This window comes from Dryobates pubescens, chromosome 12, assembly GCF_014839835.1.
Source record: "Dryobates pubescens isolate bDryPub1 chromosome 12, bDryPub1.pri, whole genome shotgun sequence".
Classification (NCBI taxonomy): Eukaryota; Metazoa; Chordata; class Aves; order Piciformes; family Picidae; genus Dryobates; species Dryobates pubescens.
Window position 1 is genome coordinate 18,218,596 of NC_071623.1, and position 24,116 is coordinate 18,242,711.

General features: G+C 41.7%; 1 protein-coding gene across 1 annotated transcript; it reads left to right on the forward strand.

Moving 5' to 3' along the window:
* The first annotated feature begins 1,032 nt into the window (after positions 1-1,032).
* On the forward strand, positions 1,033-20,330 carry TMPRSS2 (transmembrane serine protease 2). Its single transcript, XM_054166039.1, has 15 exons — positions 1,033-1,100; positions 6,143-6,300; positions 7,555-7,620; positions 8,440-8,635; positions 8,917-9,000; positions 10,417-10,536; positions 11,946-12,075; positions 13,126-13,236; positions 14,307-14,350; positions 15,032-15,206; positions 16,604-16,779; positions 17,818-17,913; positions 19,139-19,281; positions 19,822-19,974; positions 20,206-20,330. The coding sequence occupies exons 3-15, from the start codon at positions 7,606-7,608 to the stop codon at positions 20,215-20,217; spliced, it is 1,455 nt and encodes a 484-aa protein (XP_054022014.1). The 5' UTR covers positions 1,033-1,100; positions 6,143-6,300; positions 7,555-7,605; the 3' UTR covers positions 20,218-20,330.
* Positions 20,331-24,116: the final 3,786 nt, after the last annotated feature.

The following is a 24,116-nucleotide window of genomic DNA, read 5'->3' on the forward strand; positions in this document are numbered from 1 at the left end:
CTTGGCTTCCTGGTGCACTTGATATAAATTCCTTGATATGCATTTGAAAATACAAGTAAACTCCAAGCACTTGTCATGTCGAACTGGCGTACTTTGCTTTATCTGTAGTCTCTGTACAGAGATGCGAATTGTAGCATGTAGCAATATTGTAGCTATTTTTGGGCTGTTATGAAATGTGACTGGAATTTCTTCAAACACCTATGCACTCATACTCTGAGGTTTTGGGATGTAAGTGGATTATTTTTTTTTCCAGTGGAGCTCAGCTTTATTAGAGAAATACTTTGCTCATTTGTAGATCTGCTTTATAGGATAGTTACCACAAATTGTTTTAAGCAACTTGATAATTGAGATTTCAGTAGCATTTCAGAGTGGACCTCTATTAAATGGCTCTAAAAGGCAAAAGGCAAAGGAAGTAATTTCCACAGGCTGAGTATTTTATGAGCAATCTTTATCAGCTGCTGACCTGCCCTGTTCAGGGAAGCGTTGTGACTTATTTGCCTACAACACCCTGAAACGCTGGCTAATGAAGGCTGATTGTGTATGTCCAGAAAAAGGACGGGTCCCTCCTTACAGTTCACGTAGGCAAAATCAAAACCTGGGACAGGTCTGCCCGGAGGGGTCGCGGCACCTTCGCCCCCGGGGGTTCCTTGTACGGAGAGGCACCTTCGGGGTGTTGCGGGCTCTCACTAAGGTTCTCTTTGCTTCCTTTCAGCCTGCTTGTTTTGCAAACAGAATGAGGGCTGGGGGAAGGGGGAGCCTTAGTCCGGTGTGATCAGGCCGGAGGTGGCTGCCAGAGCGCCCCCCCCGGGCAGAAAGGGTTGTCCGTGCCCTCTGTTGGCACAGCACGGCCAGGCCCCCGTGGAGGGCTGGTGGGCGCCGTCCCGACGTCCCTGAGCCTGCTTCTTGCCTGCGGGGCGGGCAGCACCCTCCTCTCCAGCAGCGGGGGGGAAGGGGCCGGGCGACGCTTCCACCTGGCAGCACCTGCCCATTCCCCGCCGCTCCCCTTACTGATGACTCCTCCCCAGACGCAGCGGCTGGTCCCGCCTCGGTGCCTTGCATCCCGTCCCGCTTCAGCTCCGCTCCAGCGGAGGCAGCCCCAGGTAAGTGCAGCACTCCTTTCCCTTCGGCCGCGGCCACTTCGCCCCGCACGGGTTCTTCCCCAAAGTGAGAGGAGCCATCCCCGTGTCCCTGCCGCTCCAAGTCGCGCTTGTTGTTTTTGAGTATTAGTTAAGGAATTTCAGTTCTGCTTTGCAACAGAGGTGGGGTGCGAAGGTGCCCCGGAGGCATCTAAAAGTCGCCGTCCCGCGGGAGTAAGGGAAGCAAGATCCCGTTGAGGTGGTGCCTGGCGCGGAGAGCCCCGCGGGCGCTGCCGATGCCTGGGTAGTCAGCTTCGGCGTCTCCCGAGAGCTAGAAAAGGAGGTGGTGGCTGGTAAAATTGAGGTGGAACAGTGAGATGGGCCCTTTCAGCCGTGTTTCCCTCTGCTTTACCCGGTTGCCCCTCACTGGTACGCGTGGGGCGAAAAAGTTCCGTGTCCCCGCGGACCCGTGGATGAGTCAAGTTGGGAGCTAAACTAGCGCAAAAGGAGTGAATGGGTGCTGCGAAGTGAATAACGCGATCCGACGAGGTGGAGGACGGAAGGTGAGGAGCACTCTACACTGCCCCACCTCGTACCTCTGGAGGTGGAGGTTACCTGTTCCTCGCCGTCGTGATGAAGAGGGGCGAGACGCTGCGAGAAGGTCTTTGTGAAGGTCACGTAGTGAGGAGTCACTCATATGGAGGATAAACTAGAGCAGCATCTATTTCTTGGGCCTCTTCAGTGAGTGTTCGTGTCACCGCTGCTTTGATTTCCTAGCGCAAAAGCGCTAATTTCTGGCTACAGTTATCACAGATTTTCAAGCAATTTTGGAAAAGAGTAACTTTGTTGGTAGAGAGCCATCCCACGCGAGCCGTGTCATCGAAACTTCTGGACCCAAGCTTTGAATACTGAAATCAACCCTGCTCTGGACCTCCCGTCAAGTGGTTTTACTGATGAGCATAGTTTATCTGGACCTCGAATTTCACCTCAGATTTTGGGGGTGTCGAATTTAAACGAACATTTACACAGCGTGCTTTTTTAACTGCATGTTCCTGTTTGACTCGAGTGAAGTGAGTGTGCCTTTAGTGCTTCAGAAAGAACCAAAGGAAGCAGCTTCACCTCTGAAGGATGGCTGGGCATCAACTAAGGCAATGTTAGATGGGGGAAGAGGTGGACGGTGTGTGTGGCGTAGATCAATGAAACTGGGAAATGATTGCTGTTGTGGCTGTTACCTGTGTAACAATGTAATTTACAACACAAACGTAAAGTCGGAAGTCACATGGGCTAAGATAAAATTTGATGGTATACTAGGACTTAAAATGTCGTCTTCTGTTAATTTTTGAGCTTAAAAAAATTATACTGGTACATAGGAAAGTCAGCCTAGAGCAAATCTAGCCTGAAAATGGAAATCAGTTGAAACCATATTCCTGGATCTTAATGAAAAAAAAGTAGTGAAACAGTATTCTAGGATTTTGGTAAAAATATTTTTCTTAGAGCTGCTGTTCCTTGAGATATGGACTCTTCCTTCTGTGTCAGTCAAGGGATGGTCCACACTGAGGAGTTCTAGTACTGCAAAGGTAGTTCATCTGTGTTTCTGCTACACCACCAGAACTTCTTGCATGTCTTTGATGTGTGGACCCCTAAACTTGTTTCTGGCAACATGAGCCTCCTGGTGGAGTGAATTTGAATCTCCACCAAGCAAGCTTTTCTTTCTCACCTGTCCCAGACTCCCTGGAAGTGCTTTACAGAATTTGTAGTTCACAGGTTGAAAACAGCTGACCTGGACAAATGCCTAAATAAGTCTGATTTGTTAACATTGCTAGTTTTTATTTTTCTGCAGTGAGTACATCCTGGTACCAGATCAATACAATAATGACTTGCAACTACAACATGGTTTAAAAAAAAAAAAGTATTCTTGAGGGCTTTTTTCCCTTGCCAGAGACTTTCAGTGTTGTAGACAGAGAATTGAATTTTACTGCCAGAAGATGAAGTTGTTTGCTTTTACCACGAAAAGGGAACGGCAGAAGCAGAACTGGGACTGTAGTGTAGGGGAGGAAAGCATCCGAATGCCAGGATGGCTGTAGACAAATCTTCTAGCAACACTGTGATCTGTGCACATAAGGTGGTCAGTGCCACAGCTACCTCTATGGGCAATAGCTACCTCTGCAATGGTCCATCTCCCACGCCAGCAAATGTGGTCCTTCTGTTCTCTTGGTCCCTTTTATTAGAGAAACAGATAGGGGTGGAGTGTTGTCTCCTCCCGCTCTCTCTCCCTCTTTTTTTTGGCACAGGATCTTCTGCAACTTCTCATCCACTTAGCTAGGCAACAGCTTTTCATGCTTTTTCCCCACCTCATCATTCCTAGCGAAAGCATGTGATGTATGCCTTGTAACAGGCTGAGTTTCACGGTGACATCTGTTTTCAGAGAAGACAAATAGATGACTATTTGTAGTATGAATACAGCATCTTATGACTGCTTAAAATGAGACTGCTACACTCAGAACTTTGTAAATTATTATTTTTTTTTTTTAAATTAATCTTGTTTTGCTGGTCTTGGGTAATGTTGTGGACTTTATTTTAGCTGATGATAGTGCTTATCAAGACTCACTGGTGTTTTGACACCTGTTGATAAGTAGTTATACAGTTTAGGGATAGTTTAGGACCCAATCTACAATAGCTTCAAAGCTATTTCTTAGGGGATTAAAGAATGCTGAGGCTTTATTTGTTGCAACCTTTCATATACTTACATAGTTTTTCTATAGTTCTCTTAAAGACGTGTAATGTTACTGCACAGGCACAGCAAGTAGAGCTTACCCTTATTGAAAAGGTTAGCCAAAAGCGCAGGACATTTTTAATGACTTTGAGACATTTAGTTGACACTACATAAATGCAGGAAGTGATCTGTTGCAAATGGACCTCTGATTTCATTGAATTTACATCCTATTGACTTAGGCTTCTGGGCATGGAAATAACATATAGTCATTTCCTTGTAAAAGCTTGTGGAAACTCTATGCCACCAAAGCAGCAATATTAACTGCTATGACGTGGTGCATACTAAAGGAGTGCCAATATTTTTTGTCTCATGGAGAACTAGGGTGAAAGCTGGCAAGTCTGGTTTTATTGACACAATCATAGTTAAATCTTTAGGATTTCTTTGGCTTTGTTTCTCTTGTCTTATTGGGATGTTTGCTCCTGGCTAGCAGAAGACGCATGCAGTATAAAGCAGCCATGACTGTGATGCTGCTGTAAGGAGGCAAAAGTGGAGGCTCACTTTTACCCAGCAGTAATGGAGTGAGTAGCTTAGGAGAGAATGTGGTGGTGAGGACCACTTAACAGCTAAGCAGCATGACTACTCTGTTTGGTGGTTTTCCTGTCCATAGAACAGAGTGTCTGTCACTGTGGTAGGGAGAAGGACAAACCTCTGTATGAGAAGGACAAACCTCTGTATGACTAATAGTCTGTGAAGTTTATAGTCAGTGAAGTAGTAGGTTATCAAATGAAGTGCAGACTCACTCTATTGTAGTAATAAATTATCTCTAGAAAAGCAACAACAAAACTAAAAATCTTGGATTAAATTTATTTTGAATTAATCCAATGTTTTTAGTTTTTAAACAGTCTTATTCTGCTTTGTTTTTTATTTTTCATTCTGACAGCTTTTATTGGAAAAACAGATGTATTTTTTGAATCTTAATGGCCCACAACAGAACTTTGATTACATCACTCCTAAGGCATATGTGAGAAGAAGCTAAGATACGCAAATGATAGCTGTCAGCTGTGAGGCAGTATTCATCAGTATATTATGTTAGTGATGGTTGTATGTTTTATGCTCTTACTCTAGCCTGTCATTAGGAAAATACCTTTCTTTCTTTGCTTTCAGAATTATGACACAAAGGCACACTAGATTTTAGAACCTCTGTATTGCCGGAGGTCCAAATCCTTGCTCTGGTCCATCCATACTGGAGTAAAATGAAGATTTTTGAAATTCAGGGGCTTGAGTTCACATGAGTGATAGGTTCCCTTCATTATCTGGGTATATTCTTCTTCTTTTTTTTTTTTTTTTTTTTTTTTTTTTTTCCAGAGCTAGAAGGTGTTAGCAAGCTGACCTGCAAGGCTCTGGTTCCCTGGGTTCTGTCTCTTCTACCTTCAAGCCCACTGCAGGAGTGAGCTTCATCCCTATTTCCTTGCCTCGGGATCTGTATGCTTTAACTCCACCAACTCTTTTTAAAGGACTCTTGAGGTTTGTTTCTCCAGATGTAGGCAGTAAAGTGCCATTATAGCTTGGCAAACATCAGGACTGGCCATAGGAGGGAAAGATAATTATGCAGTCCTGCTGAACTCTTTGCACCAGAGAGGGTTTATGATACTTTTATGTGGGATCTGTTTAAATCCGTGAGGTGAATTAGAGGCCAAAGCATAGGATTGAGACAACATGGCTCAATCTTTTCTAGCTCTGTAGTTGTTGGGATGGAGAATGTTTGACAGGTTTGTTTCTCCGTGACCTAGCTTCCTTATCTGTAAAGTTAACATACCCTGGATGTGTTGTAAAACATTTCAAAGTGTTAGTGATGAGTGCTTAAGAAAACAAAATTATATCATGATTGGATGTTACACAAAGATTTTACCTTAAACATTTGCAAACTAATGGGAGCCTACTGCTTTTAGTTTTTAATACACTGGCAAATGTGTACATGTAATACCATGGAAATCTGTATGTACCTATGACTTCCTTGTGCTTTATTTGGATTGATAATGGAAAGCCAGTTAAACAATAGAGATACTTTTTCCCTCAGATCATTAGAAAAAAAATCAAACCAAGAACAGTTCCCCCAACCAACCACCCTCCCTCCCCCCCCCCCCCAAAAAAAAAAAAGAAAAGGAAAAAAAGAGAGGAAGACTGTTGCTTGCCAATTTGCAAAGCCTTTAAAATGGTCATGTAAAAAAATACCGTGGTTATCCTTTGGTCATAGTATTTGTTGGCTTATCACAAAATCACCACATTGCATTCTTCTACCTGCTCTCACTAGATTTTGTATTCTTTTCCTCCCCCCCCCCCAGCTCCTTTTCAGAGAACAAGGAACAAAAATACCTTCCTGTGCCTTCTGGCTTGCCCTCTGAGTCTGGGCAGAGCTACACTTTCAGACTCTGTTGTGACAAGCTAGGTAAGAATGGATGCGACATAAAGTGGAATTCCTGAAGCCTTAGTCACCAATCTGATGGATTTACTGTAAGTTGGAGTCAAGACTTGTTTTTCACCTGTCTGTTGTGCAAATAATAGCTCAAGAGTAAATCATTATTTATTTATTTTGCTAGTGCAAATAACCAAATAACCAGAATCAACCTTCCTAAGATGGCACAAAGTATTAGCGTGCATAAGGTGCCAGGCTGCTGTTGAAATCTGCTTCAGAGACATACACAGTTTTGGTTTGGGTGAGAAGACACCTTGGTGCAAATTCTAAAACATAGCTTTATACTGCAGGCTGAATTATGCTCTGTCCTCATAAAGCTACTCTTCATGGTTGTGGCTTTCAGCAGGGGTCATGGCAGTGTGCCTGTGTGCAGGGTACTGTTCTGCAAGCAGTGGAAAGGTATTTCTCGGTGAATGACTGAGGCACTTCCTAAGCCTTTTTTTTTTTCCATGTAGAGAAACATTATGAGAAGACTTAATAGATTAAATAAATCATTTAAATGATTGCTTGTGAAGGTGTATAACTGCCTATTTCAGAACTGTGGCAGCAAACATTTTGTATGTCACATGTCTTTGCTAATCTGTGGTTTTACTCAGCGTTAATGTTTAACTTGAAAATAAACTGCTGTATGCTAGAAACATTGGATGTAGCTCCTCTCTTTTGCTCTATTTGAAAAACTTTTGAGCTGGTGTGACATGTTGACATATTGTATCCCTGGCACGCTTCTCTCCCTGTTTTTTGGTGCGGTAGCTACAACACACAACCAAGAAAACAATTGCAATGGATAAGAGTGGAAAAGATGAGGCTTGTGGGGCTGGTAGCTGTGGCGTTGTCAAATAAGTTAGCTGAATTTGTATTTTCGGATGCTTTGTTCATGTTCTCTTTTCTGTGTCATAAACCTCAGACTGATACATGAGTAAGTGTTGAGAGAGGCGGGAGGACCTGAACTTGGTGCTGACACTGTGTGGGATTGTTGCCAGGATATTCTTTAACTCTCGTTTAGTCAGTGAGAGTGAGCACTAACTTAATCTTCTCGGTTTGTGTGGCGCTCGTGTTAATGAATAGTTGCCACTGTATAATCCTCCAGGCTGTATTGAGATCTGATTTCATGCTGCACCTTAATTTGTATCCTCTTTGAAATACTTCCATGGTTATTTGTTTTGTCTGTGCGTTTTTTGTTTGTTTGTTTTGTTTCACTTATCCTTTTTTTTTTTCCAAAGGAAAAACTGACATGAAAGGTAGACAAAGGTTCTGGTTGTGACTACGTTTGGGTTTTGTTTGTTTTTGTATAGGTTTGTGCTTTACTTCCAAACACTTGAACTGTTTCTGTACTGCTGACAAAGATGACCTCTACTGTAGTAAGTAACCCAAATATTTGTCTCTGATTTTATTGTATTTTTAACAAGGTTTTATTTCTTTACAAGTAACAGCCTATTGAGTGAGGTCCTGGCCCAGGAGTCTTTTTAAAATGTGGAGTATTTCTTTTCTTTCCTGCAAAAAGGGAAAGATCTATTGTGAGGCAGACGCAAGAGATTTAATTAACCAGCAGTTCAAGTGCTCCTGCGAGAGATTTATGCATTTAAAGCTTATTTTTGAGGGATGGATTGGAATGGCTTCTAACTAGTTCTTAAAACTCTTTCAGGATAAATATTCCACAACATGTTGCAGGCCAGTGTGTTTCAGAAATAGCTTAGGTATTTCTAGTGTTGTTATAGGACAAAATGAAGCATTTATCCTAGACCTGGACAACTGCATACACAAAGGCTCTTACATGTCGGAGTTTCTTTGGATGACAGCGCTTCTTTAAACTGTCCTTGCCACTTATTTCTGCCTTTTCAGATGTTCCAGTGCAATGATTTTTGTGGCCAGCTGGTGGGCTGGGCTCAATAATCCTTCTTAGGTTGAGTTACTTTGGATCAAGAAACTGATCTCTTCATACTTCTAGCCTCACTCTTCTTGTTCAAAATGTGAGGTGCAAGACATGTACTGTGAATCTCTTTCTCCTGGTAAATTGTAGTTAGTAGCATGTGTATGCATGCATGGTGTGCTTCTGCGCTGGAATTTTGGAATAGAGTTTTGACTCTAGATGGCATCTGAAATTTATTTTGTCCTAATTGCAGTCTCAGCTCCTGTTTTTAATTTTCTCCCATTTCCTTCCCCTTAACGTTACCACATAGAATCCACCGCCATACTATGAAAATCATGGCTTTCAGCCAGAGCATGTCTTCTCTGCCAGGCAGCCAGTTGGTGCTAACCAATATCCACAGTACTTTTTAACAAATGTGCCGTCAGTGCCAACCTATGTCCCAACCGTTGTTACCAACCAGTCAACTCAGCCAGTAGCATCTTCATCTGGGAGAACGTGTGCATCAAGTAAGTTTTGTTGGGATTTCTTCCAATACTAGAATCAAGGGGTCTTGCCTTCCAACTCCTGTACTGAGAGGGCCATCTCCCTATTGACAGAGAAGTAACAGCAGGCTGGGCTGCTGGTGTAATTGGATAGGAATCTGGGTGATTTGGAAGAAGAATGGTGGAATGGAGAAAAGTTTGCCTAGCAAAAAAATGTCTGGTTTTGTATGTCAAGGGTAGTACTGGAGGCTGGAAGTTATCTTATTTGTGAAGCTAATTCATCTTTCTCCTTGTTCTCATTTCAGGCATAAAGAAAATCATAATCATTATAATATTGATTTTAATAGTAATTTGTTGTGCAATTGCTGCTTTCTTCATTTGGTATCTTGGTAAGAACTTTTTTTGTTCTGTTATGAAAGAAAAGATGTATTAAACTTCTAGACATACATTCTTATCTCCCATGTTATGCTGAATTAAGGACAGGGAAGTCTTTGTTGCCTCTCCTTTGAAAGAAGAACTAACATTGCATCCTAATGGCTCAGTTTTGTGTGGTGGGGTTTTTTTTTTTTTTGTTGTTTGTTTGGGGTTTTTTTGCTGTTTTTTTTCTTTAATGCTGTCTCTTTCATCAAGTAAATATGTTGTTGATGTTAAGTGATGTCATCATATAATTTACTCTTTTGGTGAGGCTTATTCAAGTAGCTTCTCTGGAAATCTCCAATCTGGCAGAAGCTGATGCAATGCAACAGTACAGTGCTACAGCTATTAGTAAACAGTAGTTTGACCTCTTGCAAAGGCTTTTGCACTGGGGGATGGCTGGCACATGACTGCGTGTGGCCAACATATTCGGCAGGGCTTTTTATTAGGTAACTCACTGCTCTGCATCCTCTCTGAAATGGAACTCTGTTCCAGATTAGAAGTTTGATTAATTTCAAGCGGCAGAAAGAGGTTGAAGTAAATGTGTATACCTTAACTGCAAGAGTGTAAACCATCAAGATATGTTTTATTTCAGTAAAAGGGGATCTCTCTTGTCAGAAACAAGTAATGTCTGTTTATTTGTTTCTGTGAGGCTTTTGCTCTGAAGGTGTATTAATGTCATGTGAGTCCAGCCTGGCTCTCTACTGTCAGCCATACCACAGATGATATGTTCACCTGGGAAGTTATCCCCAACCAGGGTGACTGACCTCTGAAGCTGAGCAGTTCAGTTTAGATGAAGTTTGTCTTGTGCTAACTTAATTTGTCTATTTCAATAAAAGCCACATCTCAAAGGGGAAAAAAAAAAAAAAAGATTTTAGCAGCCTCCCTTTTCTGTTCTGTCTCAGAAAAGAGAGAGAGAGGGAGTTCATTTCAAGCTATTAGGATGACACTTTGTGTTCTTAGCATTGTTTTTTGTCTTTCTTTTTTTTTTTCACTCACTTTCCATTCACCCTGTGTAAATCAATCTTGTTTCAAGTGATAGCAAAAGCAGAAGGATGTAATTGGAGTAATTGCTTTCTTCCTCCTTTTCTACTTCTATGCTTTGTCAGTGTGAAGCTGACTACTTTTATGCAACTTACTGGTTATTCGGGGGAGGTAGTAGAAGAGATCCAATCAGTTCCCTCAGTGGCAATCTGACAAGTGATGTAAAGGACTGAGCAATGCATGTTCTGTTGGGTCAGGCTAGGTCTCCTTCCATCTCTCAGTTTAAGAGTTCTCTCTGATAGTTTTCTCCATCAAATTGGAATGTTGCTTAAAATGGGAGTTGGCAGTAATCACCCAAGGCTTAGCTGATGTTCAGCCTAATGGCTGTATTCCTCTCTCTTCCTCAGTGGACAATCGTTGTCTCATGTCCTTAATAGAGTGTGGATCTTCAGGAGTATGCATTCCACCCTCACAGTGGTGCGATGGAGTGAATGACTGCCCCAGTGGGGAGGATGAAACCCGGTGTGGTGAGTGTTGACAGTCAAGGAGGGACCTTCAATCAGCTGCAAATTGCCTTGTCCAATACTTGCCTAATTTACAGTAGGACCATTTTAGCCTCGAAGGCTGTATCTAGACACTCAGTTTGTTTCCAGTCTGATTGAAAAGATGAAACAAAATGACAGACTTGGGGGGTTGAGTTTGCGTAGCTTTGAATCAGTTTTTAAAACAGTACCTTTTTAATTGACTGAGGTTTATGCAAAACTGAATGCAACATTCTCTGGAATGAACAATTATCATTGACTTCTTAGTAGACCTTCAGGTGATAATATAAATCCAGTGGTCTTTACTCAGGCTTGTCTTTTTTCCACATATTTTAATTTCTTGTTCCCCCAGTAATACTTCAACTACTTCATAACTTCTTTGTGTAAGAAATCCTGGTCTAACCAGTGTTTCTGTCTGAAAATATGCTAAGGGAATCTTCAGCACAGAGCTGAAGGTGGGAACTTCATCAATTTGCCCATTCCAAAGATGTGGCATCTTGTTTCTAACACATAGAATAATCTGGGCCAGAAGGGACCTCCAAAGGTCATCTAGTCCTACCTCTCCACAGTCAGCAGGGACATCCTCAACTAGACCAGTTTGCCCAGGGCCTTGTTGTGCCACTGCATTCTGAAACTCTGGCTGTGCTCTTAGTGTTTCTCTGGGAAATTTCATTCTGCACATGCCTCATGCAGGGTTAGCATTTACTGGCATGTGCTCCAAGGCTGTTCCTCTCCATTTGGTTGAATAATGGGGTTTTGAAGAAGCTTGTTCAATCTCTTCTTTGGCTCGAAACATTTTCTATTAAACTGTTGCACAAATAAAAGTATAATGGAGCAAGGAATGTCAGATGTAATTGCTTCTTGTTACATTCTTGCTTTACAAGTGCTTCTCTGAAGAAATTTTGTGTGTTAAAATATAAAATGTATTACAATAGATTATATTTTACTTATACACAATCAGTGATATATTAAGAAGTACATGAGCAATAAGAAAAGACTGGCTATTGTAATCTTTATCAATGGTAGAATGTGAAGTGAATGTTGAGCATAAAAGCTGAAATGGAAGCATAGAATCATAGAAATGGAAAGGTGAACACTATCTTGTACACTTACATTTTCAAATTGGTAGTTCTTTCAAATTGCCTCACACAAAAGAATAAAGTCATTGTGATATTTCCATCTACTTGGTGTTTACTCAGCATTTGAGTAGAGTACAGCAGTAAATTAATACCAGTTCCTACATACAAGAAAATATTATGGGTAACAGTACCTTTAAGTAGAAAAAGAAAAGTAGTATAATGTGTGATGTTCTTTGTTTCTTTTTCTTTCTTTCCTCCCCCTTCCCCCTTTTTCTTTCTTTTCTTTTTTTTCCTTCCTTCTTCCTTTTCTGGCAGTTAGACTTTTTGGACCAAACTTTATCCTGCAAGTCTATTCACCTGTCACAAAATCATGGTATCCTGTTTGCCAAGATGGCTGGAATGATGATTATGGGAAGACTGCATGTAAAGACATGGGCTACAGTGTGTAAGTCTAACCTTCATCAGCTTTTGCACACACAAGGTTAAACCATCTCTCTTACTCATTCTTAAGAACAGCATCTGAAACAAAAAACAACTGACAATCTAGTTCTTGTGAACCTGGGGGCTCAGATTTTAATGATGGTGGCTGTTACAGAGTCAAAACAAAATGTTGCTCCCAAAAGTAATGAGGCCTGGGACATCACCAGGTTTTGCAATTGTTACCCAGTGGGTTCATTTGTATCCAATACATTCACTTACAACCATCTTCCAGAGCTTGCTTCAGATTGTCATAATTGCTCAGTGATATTGAGTCTGACTTTAACTTACTATCAGTATTACATGGAAAGTCTTGCTCTTCTGAGGATGCAAGTAAAACCAGCTTTCCACAAACATTTGTGGCCCTGACTGCTGTCAAAGGTCTCCCATCTAGCACCATAGCCTAAATTCTTCTGTGGTTGATGTTGCCTCTCTTTCTTATAGTGAGTAAATACTGTATTCTGTTGTGTGTGGAGTAATGGAGTGAATTTCTTGCCCAGGCAGGTAGAACTTGTGTGTGCCTGCGCTGCACTATGGCACTCTGAATTCAGATCTCTGAACCAACAATGACCTCAGTAGTTCCATCTCCAGCCCTGCAGCAACTGCACAGAGCTAGAAAGTCTAGTAGAAGAGCAACACATGCTGCCCCTCTCATTGTCCCACAGAATCATGGCTGTCACAGCTTCTTGGGCTTTGCTATACCGTATAAATGTATCAGCAAAGTCATCTTTTCATCTTGCCCTGGTTAATGAGGCTAAGGATTCCTATCCATGTTACATAAATATGTTATTTCAATCTAGTAACTGCTGGATGAGAAATGGAACTTGGCACATGTTTAAAGAACTTGAGCCTCTGGCACTGTACTGTACCACTGGGGTCCTGTGTTTAATTTAAAAATATTGAAAAAATTGTATATGTTTAGTGCTCTTCATGTCAGAAGATCTAGCTTGGCACAGTTTATTGTTACTTGTTTGAAAAATGAGACTACTGGTTTCACAATGGACTTTCTGTTTTGCAGCGATACATATTACTATAGTCGAGGAGTAGCAGCTGAAATCAGCTTTAAAACTTACATGAAGGTGAACACAAGTGCTGGGAATATAGACTTGTACAAAAAGCTGTATAGCAGGTATCTTTGTTTGTTACAAACGTATTTCCTTTTCTCGGGGATCTTTTGAGCTGTTGTAAGAGGTGTAGCTTCTGCCTGTAACGTAATACAGGCACATCTTTTAATGGGGATTGTTAGAGGAAAAGAGACTTTACTATTTAATCTGATGGCAACAAGTGTTCTCTCTTCTACTTAAACACACAACTGCCATTTTCTCATCCTTTCTCTCCTCTTTTAAAGGAGAAGATGCCCTATCCTGTTCCCTTGATGCTTTCTAGAGGGTTGCCATGTCAAAGAGACATTTCTAAGGCTCTTTGACCATCAACAGTAGTTTCTGTATGCTGAGAATAGCTGTAACATTCACAGCAGCTGGTACAAATATATATATATATATATATATATATATATATATATGCATAGATACATATTTGTTCATTCACATGAACATACATCATGTAAAATGGCAGAACGCTTGAACAGGCTGCCCACAGATGATGTAGTCTCTGTCTCTGGAGGCATTTGAAACCCACCTGGATGCATTGCTGGGTGATTTGCTCTAGTGGGTGGGGGTGTTGGATTTTCAGAGGTCCCTTCCAATCCCTACCATTCTGTATAAAAATGGATCTTTCACCATGGAAAAAATAATATATATATTTTTAAAATGCACATTAATCAATTCTGAAGCATCTATTTTCTAAACCTGTAGAGTTGTGTGCCTGCAAAGTTCCCATGGCTCTTTTGGTTAGGTTCTTAAATCAGCTCAATTTTTTTCTCATGTTGCTCTTCATGTTCCCTAAAGGGCTTACAAACCTTTTGTACTGGTGACTGCAGTCTTCCACAGGACAGTTTTGGTGAATGCAAGAAGTGGTGGAGGTCAGGTGGTTGCTGGTAGGGTAGCTGGAGAAAGTGACAAAAGGGGAGAACCCTCAGCAGGAGGGTGAAGGTAGCTGGAAAGGGTAGGAAGCAGCTAGAGGTTGAACTTTTCCCACCATTTGCTTCACTGTGTGCCTAATGTCCTTGGTTTTGTTTGTTTGTGTTTGGTTGGTTTGTTTGCTTGTGTTTAATTGTATTTTTAACTATTTCTATCTTAGTGATTCCTGTGCATCAGGAAGTGTGGTTTCTCTGCGCTGCATCGGTAGGTGACTGTTTCTCAAACTTCTGCTTGTTCATGCTTGAAAAGTGCTGGCTGGGAAATCCTTCTGAATAAGTAATTGCCCTCTTTTGATGGACAGATGATTTAACTCTAGTTCCCTAGTTTAAAACAGTACAATTTAAGGAGCAGAGTGGGAGAGGAGACAAGCAGGATGTTCCTCCTGGCTGCTTTTGTCTTTGTACCACTGATGCCTTTAAATTACTTGCCTGTAGTAAAGCTTTTTAGCCCTTGCTGGGCAGCAATAGTGGCATGTCTGTGGTGTATTCATCTTCCAGTGTGCAGCATCCTGACTGCGATGACTGTTGCCATTGTTTTTTGTTGCACAACACAAAGGTGTGATCTGTATGGCTTGCCACAGATGCTTGAATACCACACTGAAAGGTGTAGCTAACTGCTGGTTTATGATTTGTGGCGAACTGAGCACAGCAGCTACCAAATACTCATCTTGACCTTTGCCATGTGAAGGGGGTCAAGGCCATGGGAAACACAGGATTTTAGTATCCAGGGTAGGGGCCTGAGCTGCAGTATATTGAATGCCAGCAGTGCAGAGGTCAGACGTAGTCTGCACTCCCCTCTGCTAGCAAAGCCTGAGATGCAGAAGCTATCTTCCAGACCAGCTTGTCTTTAACTAACAAGCATATTTGTGTGTAATTGACTCTTTAGAGTGCGGCCTGCCCACTAGAAGTGCGAACACTATGAACAGAATCGTGGGTGGCAGTGGGGCAGTACTGGGGCAGTGGCCATGGCAGGTCAGCCTCCATGTGAAGAACATCCATGTCTGTGGGGGCTCCATCATCACCCGCCAGTGGATAGTGACAGCAGCACACTGCGTTGAAGGGTGAGTCTTGCTCATGTGGGCATCAGAGCAACTGACTTGCTCATCTGTTTCTCAAATAGCTGTTGCAGCCACTGTTCTGAGGGCAGCTGCTGGACACGTGCAGAGGGCATAATTCCTTAGCTTACCAATTCCTTAGCATGCTGCCTAAAGCAAAACAATAACATTCCATGTGTGCCAAGAACAACATCCTCATGTTGGCACCCTTTGATTTGAACATGGTGCAGAAGCCACCTCCTTGACACTCTGGCATCTGGGAAAAGATTTTAGCTTATGTATGTGGTTGGGTTTTACTGGTTAAGTGATTGATAACAAAGTGTGAATAGGGTTAGGGACTTCAGTTAGGGACTTAGGTAGGAATGGCTTGGGGAGGTAAGGGCTGCTAGGGACCTCTGCTTCTGTTAGTTTGCTACTTCTTCCGGCTAGGGCTTCGGTGTAGGGATGCTGCTAGAGATACATTTGGGACTTCTATTTCTGTTAGCTGCTTCATCTCTTAAGGGCTTCTGGGACTTCTGTTAAGGACCTCCACCACCCCCCCCCCCCCCCACCCCCCCCCCCCCCGAACTCTTTAAATATCACACAACTTAATAGCTATACTATTTATTTCCTTGTACCTGCATGCTACAGGGTATTTCCTTGTATCTTCATGCAAAGCCTAAGTCAGAATTAAATGCAGACTTACACCTATCCAAGGAACACTTTACATGGGTATTTCCAAGGAAAATAGCTGGTGCTTTGTACATTTTTAACCAATAAAAGGAGAGCTGAGGCTGTTGTGGTACCTTGCGTGGAGCGGCAGGATATGTTTGGAAGGTGTCTACCTCTGTTGGAGGGAAAATCCACTTAGCAAAAACCTTTTAATGGTCTGTTGGGTTGGATCACAGTTTGAGTCTAAGCCAAGGGAAAATAACTTTGTCCTTAACCTTGAGAAAGGAATGCAAGTGCATAATTTTATATGATGATCTTATCCTTTCTTTGTTTTCTGTTCTGAGCTCTGTAGTATGCTTTAGGAATGGCAACCAAGCTGTAGTTCACTGACATGCGAGACCTCAGAAATAACTGCTTGATCCCTCAGCCATGGAAATCAATAGACTTCAGTGTTGCAGTCTCAGAGTATAATTTGCTGTGCTGAGTGACCGGGGAGATAGACAGTGATACTTAATCTATTTCAAAGATTTTTTTTTTTTGTAAGGTATTTATGAGCTCAGTCAAGCTTTCCCAGAGTTACATATCTTGCAATTTGTTTACCTTTGTCTTCAGAAATGGTAGTTGAATGCACTGACTACATTCTTGCTTGTGCATGCATTTGACTACAATTTCTGAGGTCAGTTTTTTGAAGGTCATAATCTGTGACTTATTGCCAGAGAAGCAAAACTTCTGATCCTTCATATTTTCTGTAGACGATTTTCTGACCCATACGGCTGGAGGGTTTATGCTGGGATTCTGAACCAGGATGAGATGCATTTCGGAGGTGGATATGGAGTGCAACTGATAATTTCCCATCCAGATTATGATACAGACTCTAAAGACAATGATGTTGCTCTTATGAAGTTAGATACACCACTGAGTTTTACTGGTATGTATTCTGCTCTTCTGAGGGCAAAAATCCAATGGCAGTGAGCACATCTTTTAAAACTTCTGGAGTTAATCAAGAAATCCTTGTAGGTACTTATGGGAATAATACAGAATCTAGATAGAGATGCCTTAGAGACAGCATCAGCAGGGTAGAGGTTAGAGACAGAGGGCACATTGTGATTTTTCTATGTAGGATGTATTTAAATCTAGTACACGGTGCAGGAGTTTGGGCTTGTCTCAATGATATATTTCTACCCCAGAATGCTGTATGATAATTAAGGGTTCCTACTCCTACATGTGTAAACTCAGCATGTAGTAGTGGAGCAGCTGGAGCATCTGACTAAATGCTAAACCAAGTCATGTTAAATAGTAACTGGGGGAAAAAAAATCCAAACCAACTCCAAAATCAAATTTTACAGGAAACTTCTATCTTGCAAGTAACTGTAGGTTGTTTGTAAGCAAGCAGCAAAAAGTAGAGGATAAACCTTTAGTTAGACTTGAAGTATGTTTTGTGTACAAGACCTTTATATTTCAGTGCATCAATTTAAATCTATCAGAAGTAACCTGGAGTGGTTCTCCTGCTGCTGAGAGCAGAGAGGTTTTCCCTTTGTCAGGCTTTTGTTTCATGCTTCTTGTATCTAAGCATAAATCCTACTTGCATTGTGATTATTTTCAGTAGGGTTTTGCAAAGAGAATGCAGGAAGGTAGTTGTCAAGGGTTTCTGCTTTGTCATCTACTGATCAGAAGAGCTGGTGTTAATTGTTCTAGCTGGCCTGATGAATTGAGCTAGAACCTTTAGCCATGCTTGTCCCTCACTTAAAGGTGAAGATTAGGTAGCCATCTGAGATGGAGCATCTGGCAAGCTTGCTGCTGCTGCATGCAATGCACAGTATTGCTTATCTGCAAGGAGGGTGAAGTACAGAGAAAATGCATGGTGTGTGTGTTTCTAAGCTGTGGTCATGCCATGATCTTTCATATGCATGTACTCTGAATTATCTGGACATGTGGGATTATGGATGTTATTGTGTTTGTTTTGTAGATAATGTACGGCCAGTTTGTCTCCCTAATCCAGGAATGATGTTTGAGCCTAATCAGCAGTGCTGGATATCTGGGTGGGGAGCAGAGTACCAAGGAGGTAAAGAGTGACTCTGGAATAATTTGTCCTTCTCCCTGTCTTCTTCAGGCTACAAATAACCATTGCACAGGCTGGGGTTGCAGTTTGAGCCAGATCAGTTGATATGCTATTTTTTCACCTGCTTTATAGCTCCTAATACTTACACAAGGCACTCTGTCTCAAAGCAAGTTGTGATGTCTTGCATTCAGCAGACTGCAAAGAAACCCCAAACCAGTACCTGCTGCCAGAAATATTCACACAGGAAATAATTCTGTGCCCCTGATAGCACAGATGTATGCCAAGCCAGTCTGCTGGCAAGACTGGGAAAGGACATAGGCTTATCCTTCCCACCACCTCAAGCTAAATTATTGTGATGCAAGTACATTTGTAAGTAGTGAAAAGGAAAGGGAGGAAGGGTTTCTTTCAGTATGAGAAGGTACTGGGCAGGGAGGGGGATGTTGAGGAAGCTGAACCCTAAATATGGAAATTGCTATCAGCTTGCGCTGGACTGAGAAATTGTGGGGAGGTCCTCTTTGCCTCTTGGAGACTTCATGTGCTTTTGATAGTCCTGTAGATAACACAGTTATTTGGGGCTGGAGTAAGCCAGTATGTACCATGTTGTCTTGCTTTGTAGTACACTGACTGCAAAGCAGGATAACTGATTGGCTTGCAAGGGAATTTCAATGTTACAGTTGTCTCTGTGTGAGGGACCATATAGCTTAACTGTCCATCCCAATTTTTCTAGCAAGTATTTCATCTGAGAGCCCTGGGGCTTTTTAGTCTGGAGAAGAGAAGACTGAGAGGGGATTTAATAAATGTTTATAAATATCTGAGGGATGGCTGTCAAGAAGGAGGGGACAGGATCTTCTCAGTTGCACCCTGTGATAGGACAAGGAGCAATGGATATAAACTACAGCACAGGAGGTTCCACCTCAACATGAGGAGGAACTTCTTCACTGTGAGGTTCACAGAACACTGGAGCAGGCTCCCTGGAGAGGTTGTGGAGTCTCCTTCTCTGGAGACTTTCAAGACCCATCTGGATGCATTCCTGTGCAACCTGGGCTAGATTCTATGGTCCTGCGCTGGCAGGGGTGGGGGGGTTGGACTCGATGCTCTTCAGAGGTCCCTTCCAACCCCTAACATCCTGTGAACAGTACAAGCTGCTGGGATTTGTAACAGTAGCACAATAGGATGCTTATTCTAATTTTGCCTCTGTGTGTGGTTTTTTTGCATGTTTCAATTTTAGGTAAAACATCAAATAACTTGAATTATGTTATGGTGCCCTTAATAGAACATACCAGGTGTAATTCTGTCTATATCTACAATGGCATGATTTTGCCTACAATGATCTGTGCTGGATTTCTAGCAGGAGGATTTGATTCCTGTCAGGTAATTAGTCCTAATTCACACCTAATAATTAGTATTTTTGTGGTCTTACTTGTAGGCTTTATTAATAGTCTATTAATTATAAACAGCTCCTATGGATAAAATAAATTGGGGGGTTTTGTTTCTTTTATGGTGCATTCCTTTTAAAAAAGAGAGCTTTTGATTCATCTTCTGAATGGCTGCCAGTGTTGATTCTTACTAAATACCTAAAGAGGGTGAGGCATTCCTTAGTAGTGCTTCAGGGATGTTATCTGGTACTTGAAAATGAAAAGACTGCTCTTCATATTCACGGTGATACCTTATGTTATGCTTGTGAACAAAGAAGTCAATAATGCCTGTGTCATCTGGTGCTTTGGGCAAGCAACTTTTATCCCTATTGCAAGCTGTCATTATTTAATACTGTCATTGACCTCACAGTTTGTTTTAGTGACTGCTTTAAAACGGTGGTTTTGAAGTTTAACCTGTATTCTTGAAGTGTGTCTTCCTGGATTGTGTTGTTCCTGATGTGCAATTCACTTAATAATAAGCTTGTATTTTGTGCAGGGTGACAGTGGAGGCCCGCTAGTAACTAACAAAAGCTCTGTGTGGTGGCTGGTAGGAGATACCAGCTGGGGAACTGGCTGTGCTAGTCCCAATAGACCTGGAGTGTATGGAAATATGACTGTGTTTACGGATTGGATTTATAAAAATATGCAGGTAAAACATTTGGATGTTCTGAATAATTTTCAATGGCTCAAATCCTCAAACTTGATTTTTGTAAAGCTAAATGAATCTGACCTCTTTGCTAATGAAGCTGTTCTGTTGAGAAGTGTTCAAGTAATTGATGAAGTATTCTGTCAGCCATCAGCAGAACCTGAGCCTTTGATTATTTTTCTTTTTTTTTGGTGGTTTGTTTTTTTTATTCATTTATTTCTTTATTTTAAACAGGCAAACAGATGACAACGTTTTTCAGTCCCACTTGCTGATTGATGTTTCTGAGAACAAGAGTAAATGAAGCCACGGGTGCCTGGGATATTTATTCACTTTGCAGATGATTGTTGTTTGGTTTTTTTTTTTTTCCCTTTTCTCTCGTTGAATTTGCTTCCCAAAAAATGACATGAAGGATTGCACACTTGGTTCTGTGCTGGATACAGTGACTGATCTTAATCAGTGAAGGATTATCACAATAAGCACCTTTCTTCTTCATGTGGTGCCTGGCAGCGTCTGCCAACTGCTTGCTGAAATGTCTCTCTTTAGTTGAGTAACTTTCACTTGATAATCAGGCACAGGCTTATAATGGCAATTTTAATCACAATTTAATTTAAGATTTTTTCCTAGCAGGATGTTATGACAGTTGGTTTAGTAGTGTTTTAAATTAAATGTTAAGTAATGTGAATGTTCAATCTCTAAGCTGCTGGTTGGCAATTTAAAAAGAAATAGTTGTTTGGTTGTTTTTATTTTTGGTACATATGAAAGGAAGTTTTCATGCACTATGGCAGAGGCACAGAGAAAAATACTGTATATTCAGGTCGTTAAAAATCCTCAGGATCTCAACACAACAGTCATCCAAGTCAGATCATTCAAAATGAGACCAGTCTGACTGTCTTAGTAATTACAAGTGCCATTCCACCTTAAGCTGTGCTGAACCCAAAAAAGGGCAAGCCCTGCAGTCACTCTCACTGTAAATGACGGATGCCCCAGAGCTGTAGCAGGGGGAGGTGAGTAAAGTGTTTTGATGGGGAGGTCCCTGGCTGTGCACATCAAGGTCGACTCTCCAACTCTCCCTGTTGTAAGGCAAAGGGCGAAGTTTTTCAGTGAGGCTTTGTTGCAGGTGATAGGCCTCTAATGGCAGACATGCATACAGAGCCTGCATGTTTTAGTAAGAAAAAACCCCAAGTCTGCCTTTCTGTGTAACCAGATGATCTACCTCATTTGTTAAATTTGGCTTTTAACTCCTTAGAGCTCTCTTTTATGCATCTACATGTACGTTTTTAGCAAAATGTGATTAATATGAGAATGCCACCTCAACTAGGATTTAAAAAAAATAATTTATAATCATATTACAGAGGATCAAAAAGCCATACCAGGTGACTTTTGTGAAGAAGGATAAATCGTTTGAATGCAATGACTCTTCTAGTCTCTTGTACTCTTTTGGTACTGAAATGCAATCTTACATAAAAACACTGCAAAAAAAATAAAAGTTTTGGGTTTTTTTACAAATAGTTTTCTGTAGTAGTGGTTTGTATCTGTTTGTTTGGACTTCTTTGCAAGCAGTTGCAGGATTCAGTGTCTGAAGTGCTTTGAGAATCTGACGTAAAAAAACCAAACACACACCACCCCCCACCCCCCAGTAAATAAAAAGCAAAAGAGAAACACCACAGGAGGACAAGGCAAAAGATTGGCTTAATTCCAGTATTTCAGGCCCTTGAACGAGCCCAGGGAAAGGGATCTGGGTGTCCAGGAATGTTGGATGTCTTTAGTGACTTGCTTAACTTAAAAGCTGTGCATCATTCTGTTGTTACATCTTATACTGCCTGAAGCAACGTTAACCTGCCTCTCCGGGTGTGAGATGGTGTTTTCAGTAGCACATGAGCATCAAGTATACCTTAGGGGATACCATGAAATAGCCAAAATTTACTTTCAAAATAGAAGTTAAATAAAGTCATTAGGCTATCATTCTTGTTTTTATGACTGCTGTCCTACAGCATTTTAAGTCAATGGTAACAAACCGGTACACTGACACGTGGGAAATTTGCTGTAGTGCTAAAACAGTTAAGAAAACTGTATGCTGGGTCACAGATGTCTGCAATTTGCTACTGCAGTTCCATGTCAGAGGGTCAAACACTTTCTGTCATTCTGAGCCTGAAGAGAAAGCTTCCTTTCTAAGCATCTTGGAAATCTCTTTATGGCACACTGGTACACACACTTGTTTTTGTTTTCAGCTGAATGCAGACATTACTCTTGCTACGCAGAGCACAGCTTTGCCCATGAAAATAAATCCTCCACGTGAAATATGTCATGAATGCAGCATGCAATGTTATGCTTTGCATTGTCTACTGATAAGTGAAAAAGCTTTTGGAGAGGTTCTCTTTGCCCTAGGGAAGGGAAGGGAAAAAGCAGGAAGCTACATGCTAAAAAACTCTTGGAGTGTTTAGCACCCTGGGTGGTTTAATCCGTTTTTGAGTGTCCAAATCCTGCCATCTACTGAATTACTTATCAGGCCCAAAATTTCAGACATCCAAAAGAACCTCTCAGCCTTTCTCTACAACTCAGAGAACTGAAAAGGAGAAACAGAGCCAACAGCATCCTATGGATGCCCCATCAGATGAAGTTAATTTCCTTTTCCCTCAGTAATACTTCATGGTCTTAATGTGCACCTTCTCTACCTACTGGGGTGGGACTTTTAAGCAGTGACACTTTTTAAAGAGGGATCTTTCAGGCAATGGCAGGAAAGACAACAACCTCAGCAAGGCAAAACCACAAAGGAAAGCAGGCTTGCTGGGATTGTAGAGTAAACTTCATCTAGAAAAGTTGGTTAGATAATTTTGATTTCTACAGTTTGTGAGTTGTACAACTGAAAGCCCTCAGCCTAATTAAAAAACCCAAACAAGCAACAAAAGGCAACCCTTGGAACTCAAGCTTTTTAATAACGATCTCAATGATTATGCAGAGTTCGTAAAGCAAATGTTTTAAAACGGGGTAAACACTTATTTAATCACAGCACCCCTGTCTCATTTTAAAGAGCAAAGGAAGTAAAATAAAGATGTTCCCATTGAATTGGAGAGAAATACAGAGACTGTATTCAAAAATATACAGGAAAATAAAGAACACATGAATCCTTAACACCTAACACATATACGGGATATATGAAAATCCCCCAAAAACTTCCCCCATCCAGACTAAACCACAAACCTCAGTTGCTCCTTTTCTCCCGCTGGCTCACTGTTTCCCTTAATTACACGAGAAAATTAGTCAGACCTCTGAAGGCCATAAACAGACCTACTCCCCCCTATTACTGGAGTAAGGACTCCCTCCAGAGAGATGGAGGGAGGGAGGAAAGAGAGTTGGCCTTGCTGCCAGTTTATAAAGAGCAGAATGATTGGATTGAATTGATTGGATTGGATTGAATTGATTCCTGTGTCCAGTTCTGGGCTCCTCAGTTTGGGAGGGACATTGAGACACTTGAACGTGTCCAGAGAGGGGCAACAAGGCTGGGGAGGGGTCTGGAGCACAGCCCTATGAGGAGAGGCTGAGGGAGCTGGGGTTGCTTAGCCTGGAGAAGAGGAGGCTGAGGGGAGACCTTATTGCTCTCTACAACTCCCTGAAGGGTGGTTGTAGCCAGGAGGGTGTTGGTCTCTTCTCCCAGGCAACCAGAACAAGAGGACACAGTCTCAAGCTGTGCCAGGGGAAGTTTAGGCTGGAGATGAAGAGAAAGTTCTTCCCAGAAAGAGTAATTGGCCTTTGGAAGGGGCTGTCTGGGGAGGTGGTGGAGTCACTGTCCCTGGAGGTGTTCAAGAGGGGACTGGACGTGGCACTTGGTGCCATGGTCTAGTCATGAGGTCTGTGGTGACAGGTTGGACTCGATGATCTTTGAGGTCTTTTCCAACCTTACTGATTCTATGATGCTATGATTCACAAAGTTACCATTTTCCAGTCCATCCCCTGGACCTTTCTGGTCCTCCTGGAAGACTTGACTTTATTTTTTTTTTTTTCAAAAAGGCACCCACCTCAAACCATGACAACCCCTAATGAGTGAAATGTTAGAGGTATTTATTGATGTTACATCTTACAGCGGCTTTTGCAAAGTTCTTCAATAATGCTAGATAACAAAGCTAGAACAATAGTCCTAAAAACTGAAG

Excerpts from the sequence above, each read along its gene's own strand:
- TMPRSS2 (XM_054166039.1), top strand. Across the intron at positions 10,537-11,945 it reads GGAGGATGAAACCCGGTGTG|TTAGACTTTTTGGACCAAAC; the intron begins GTGAGTGTTGAC and ends CTTTTCTGGCAG. Across the intron at positions 13,237-14,306 it reads TACAAAAAGCTGTATAGCAG|TGATTCCTGTGCATCAGGAA; the intron begins GTATCTTTGTTT and ends TTTCTATCTTAG.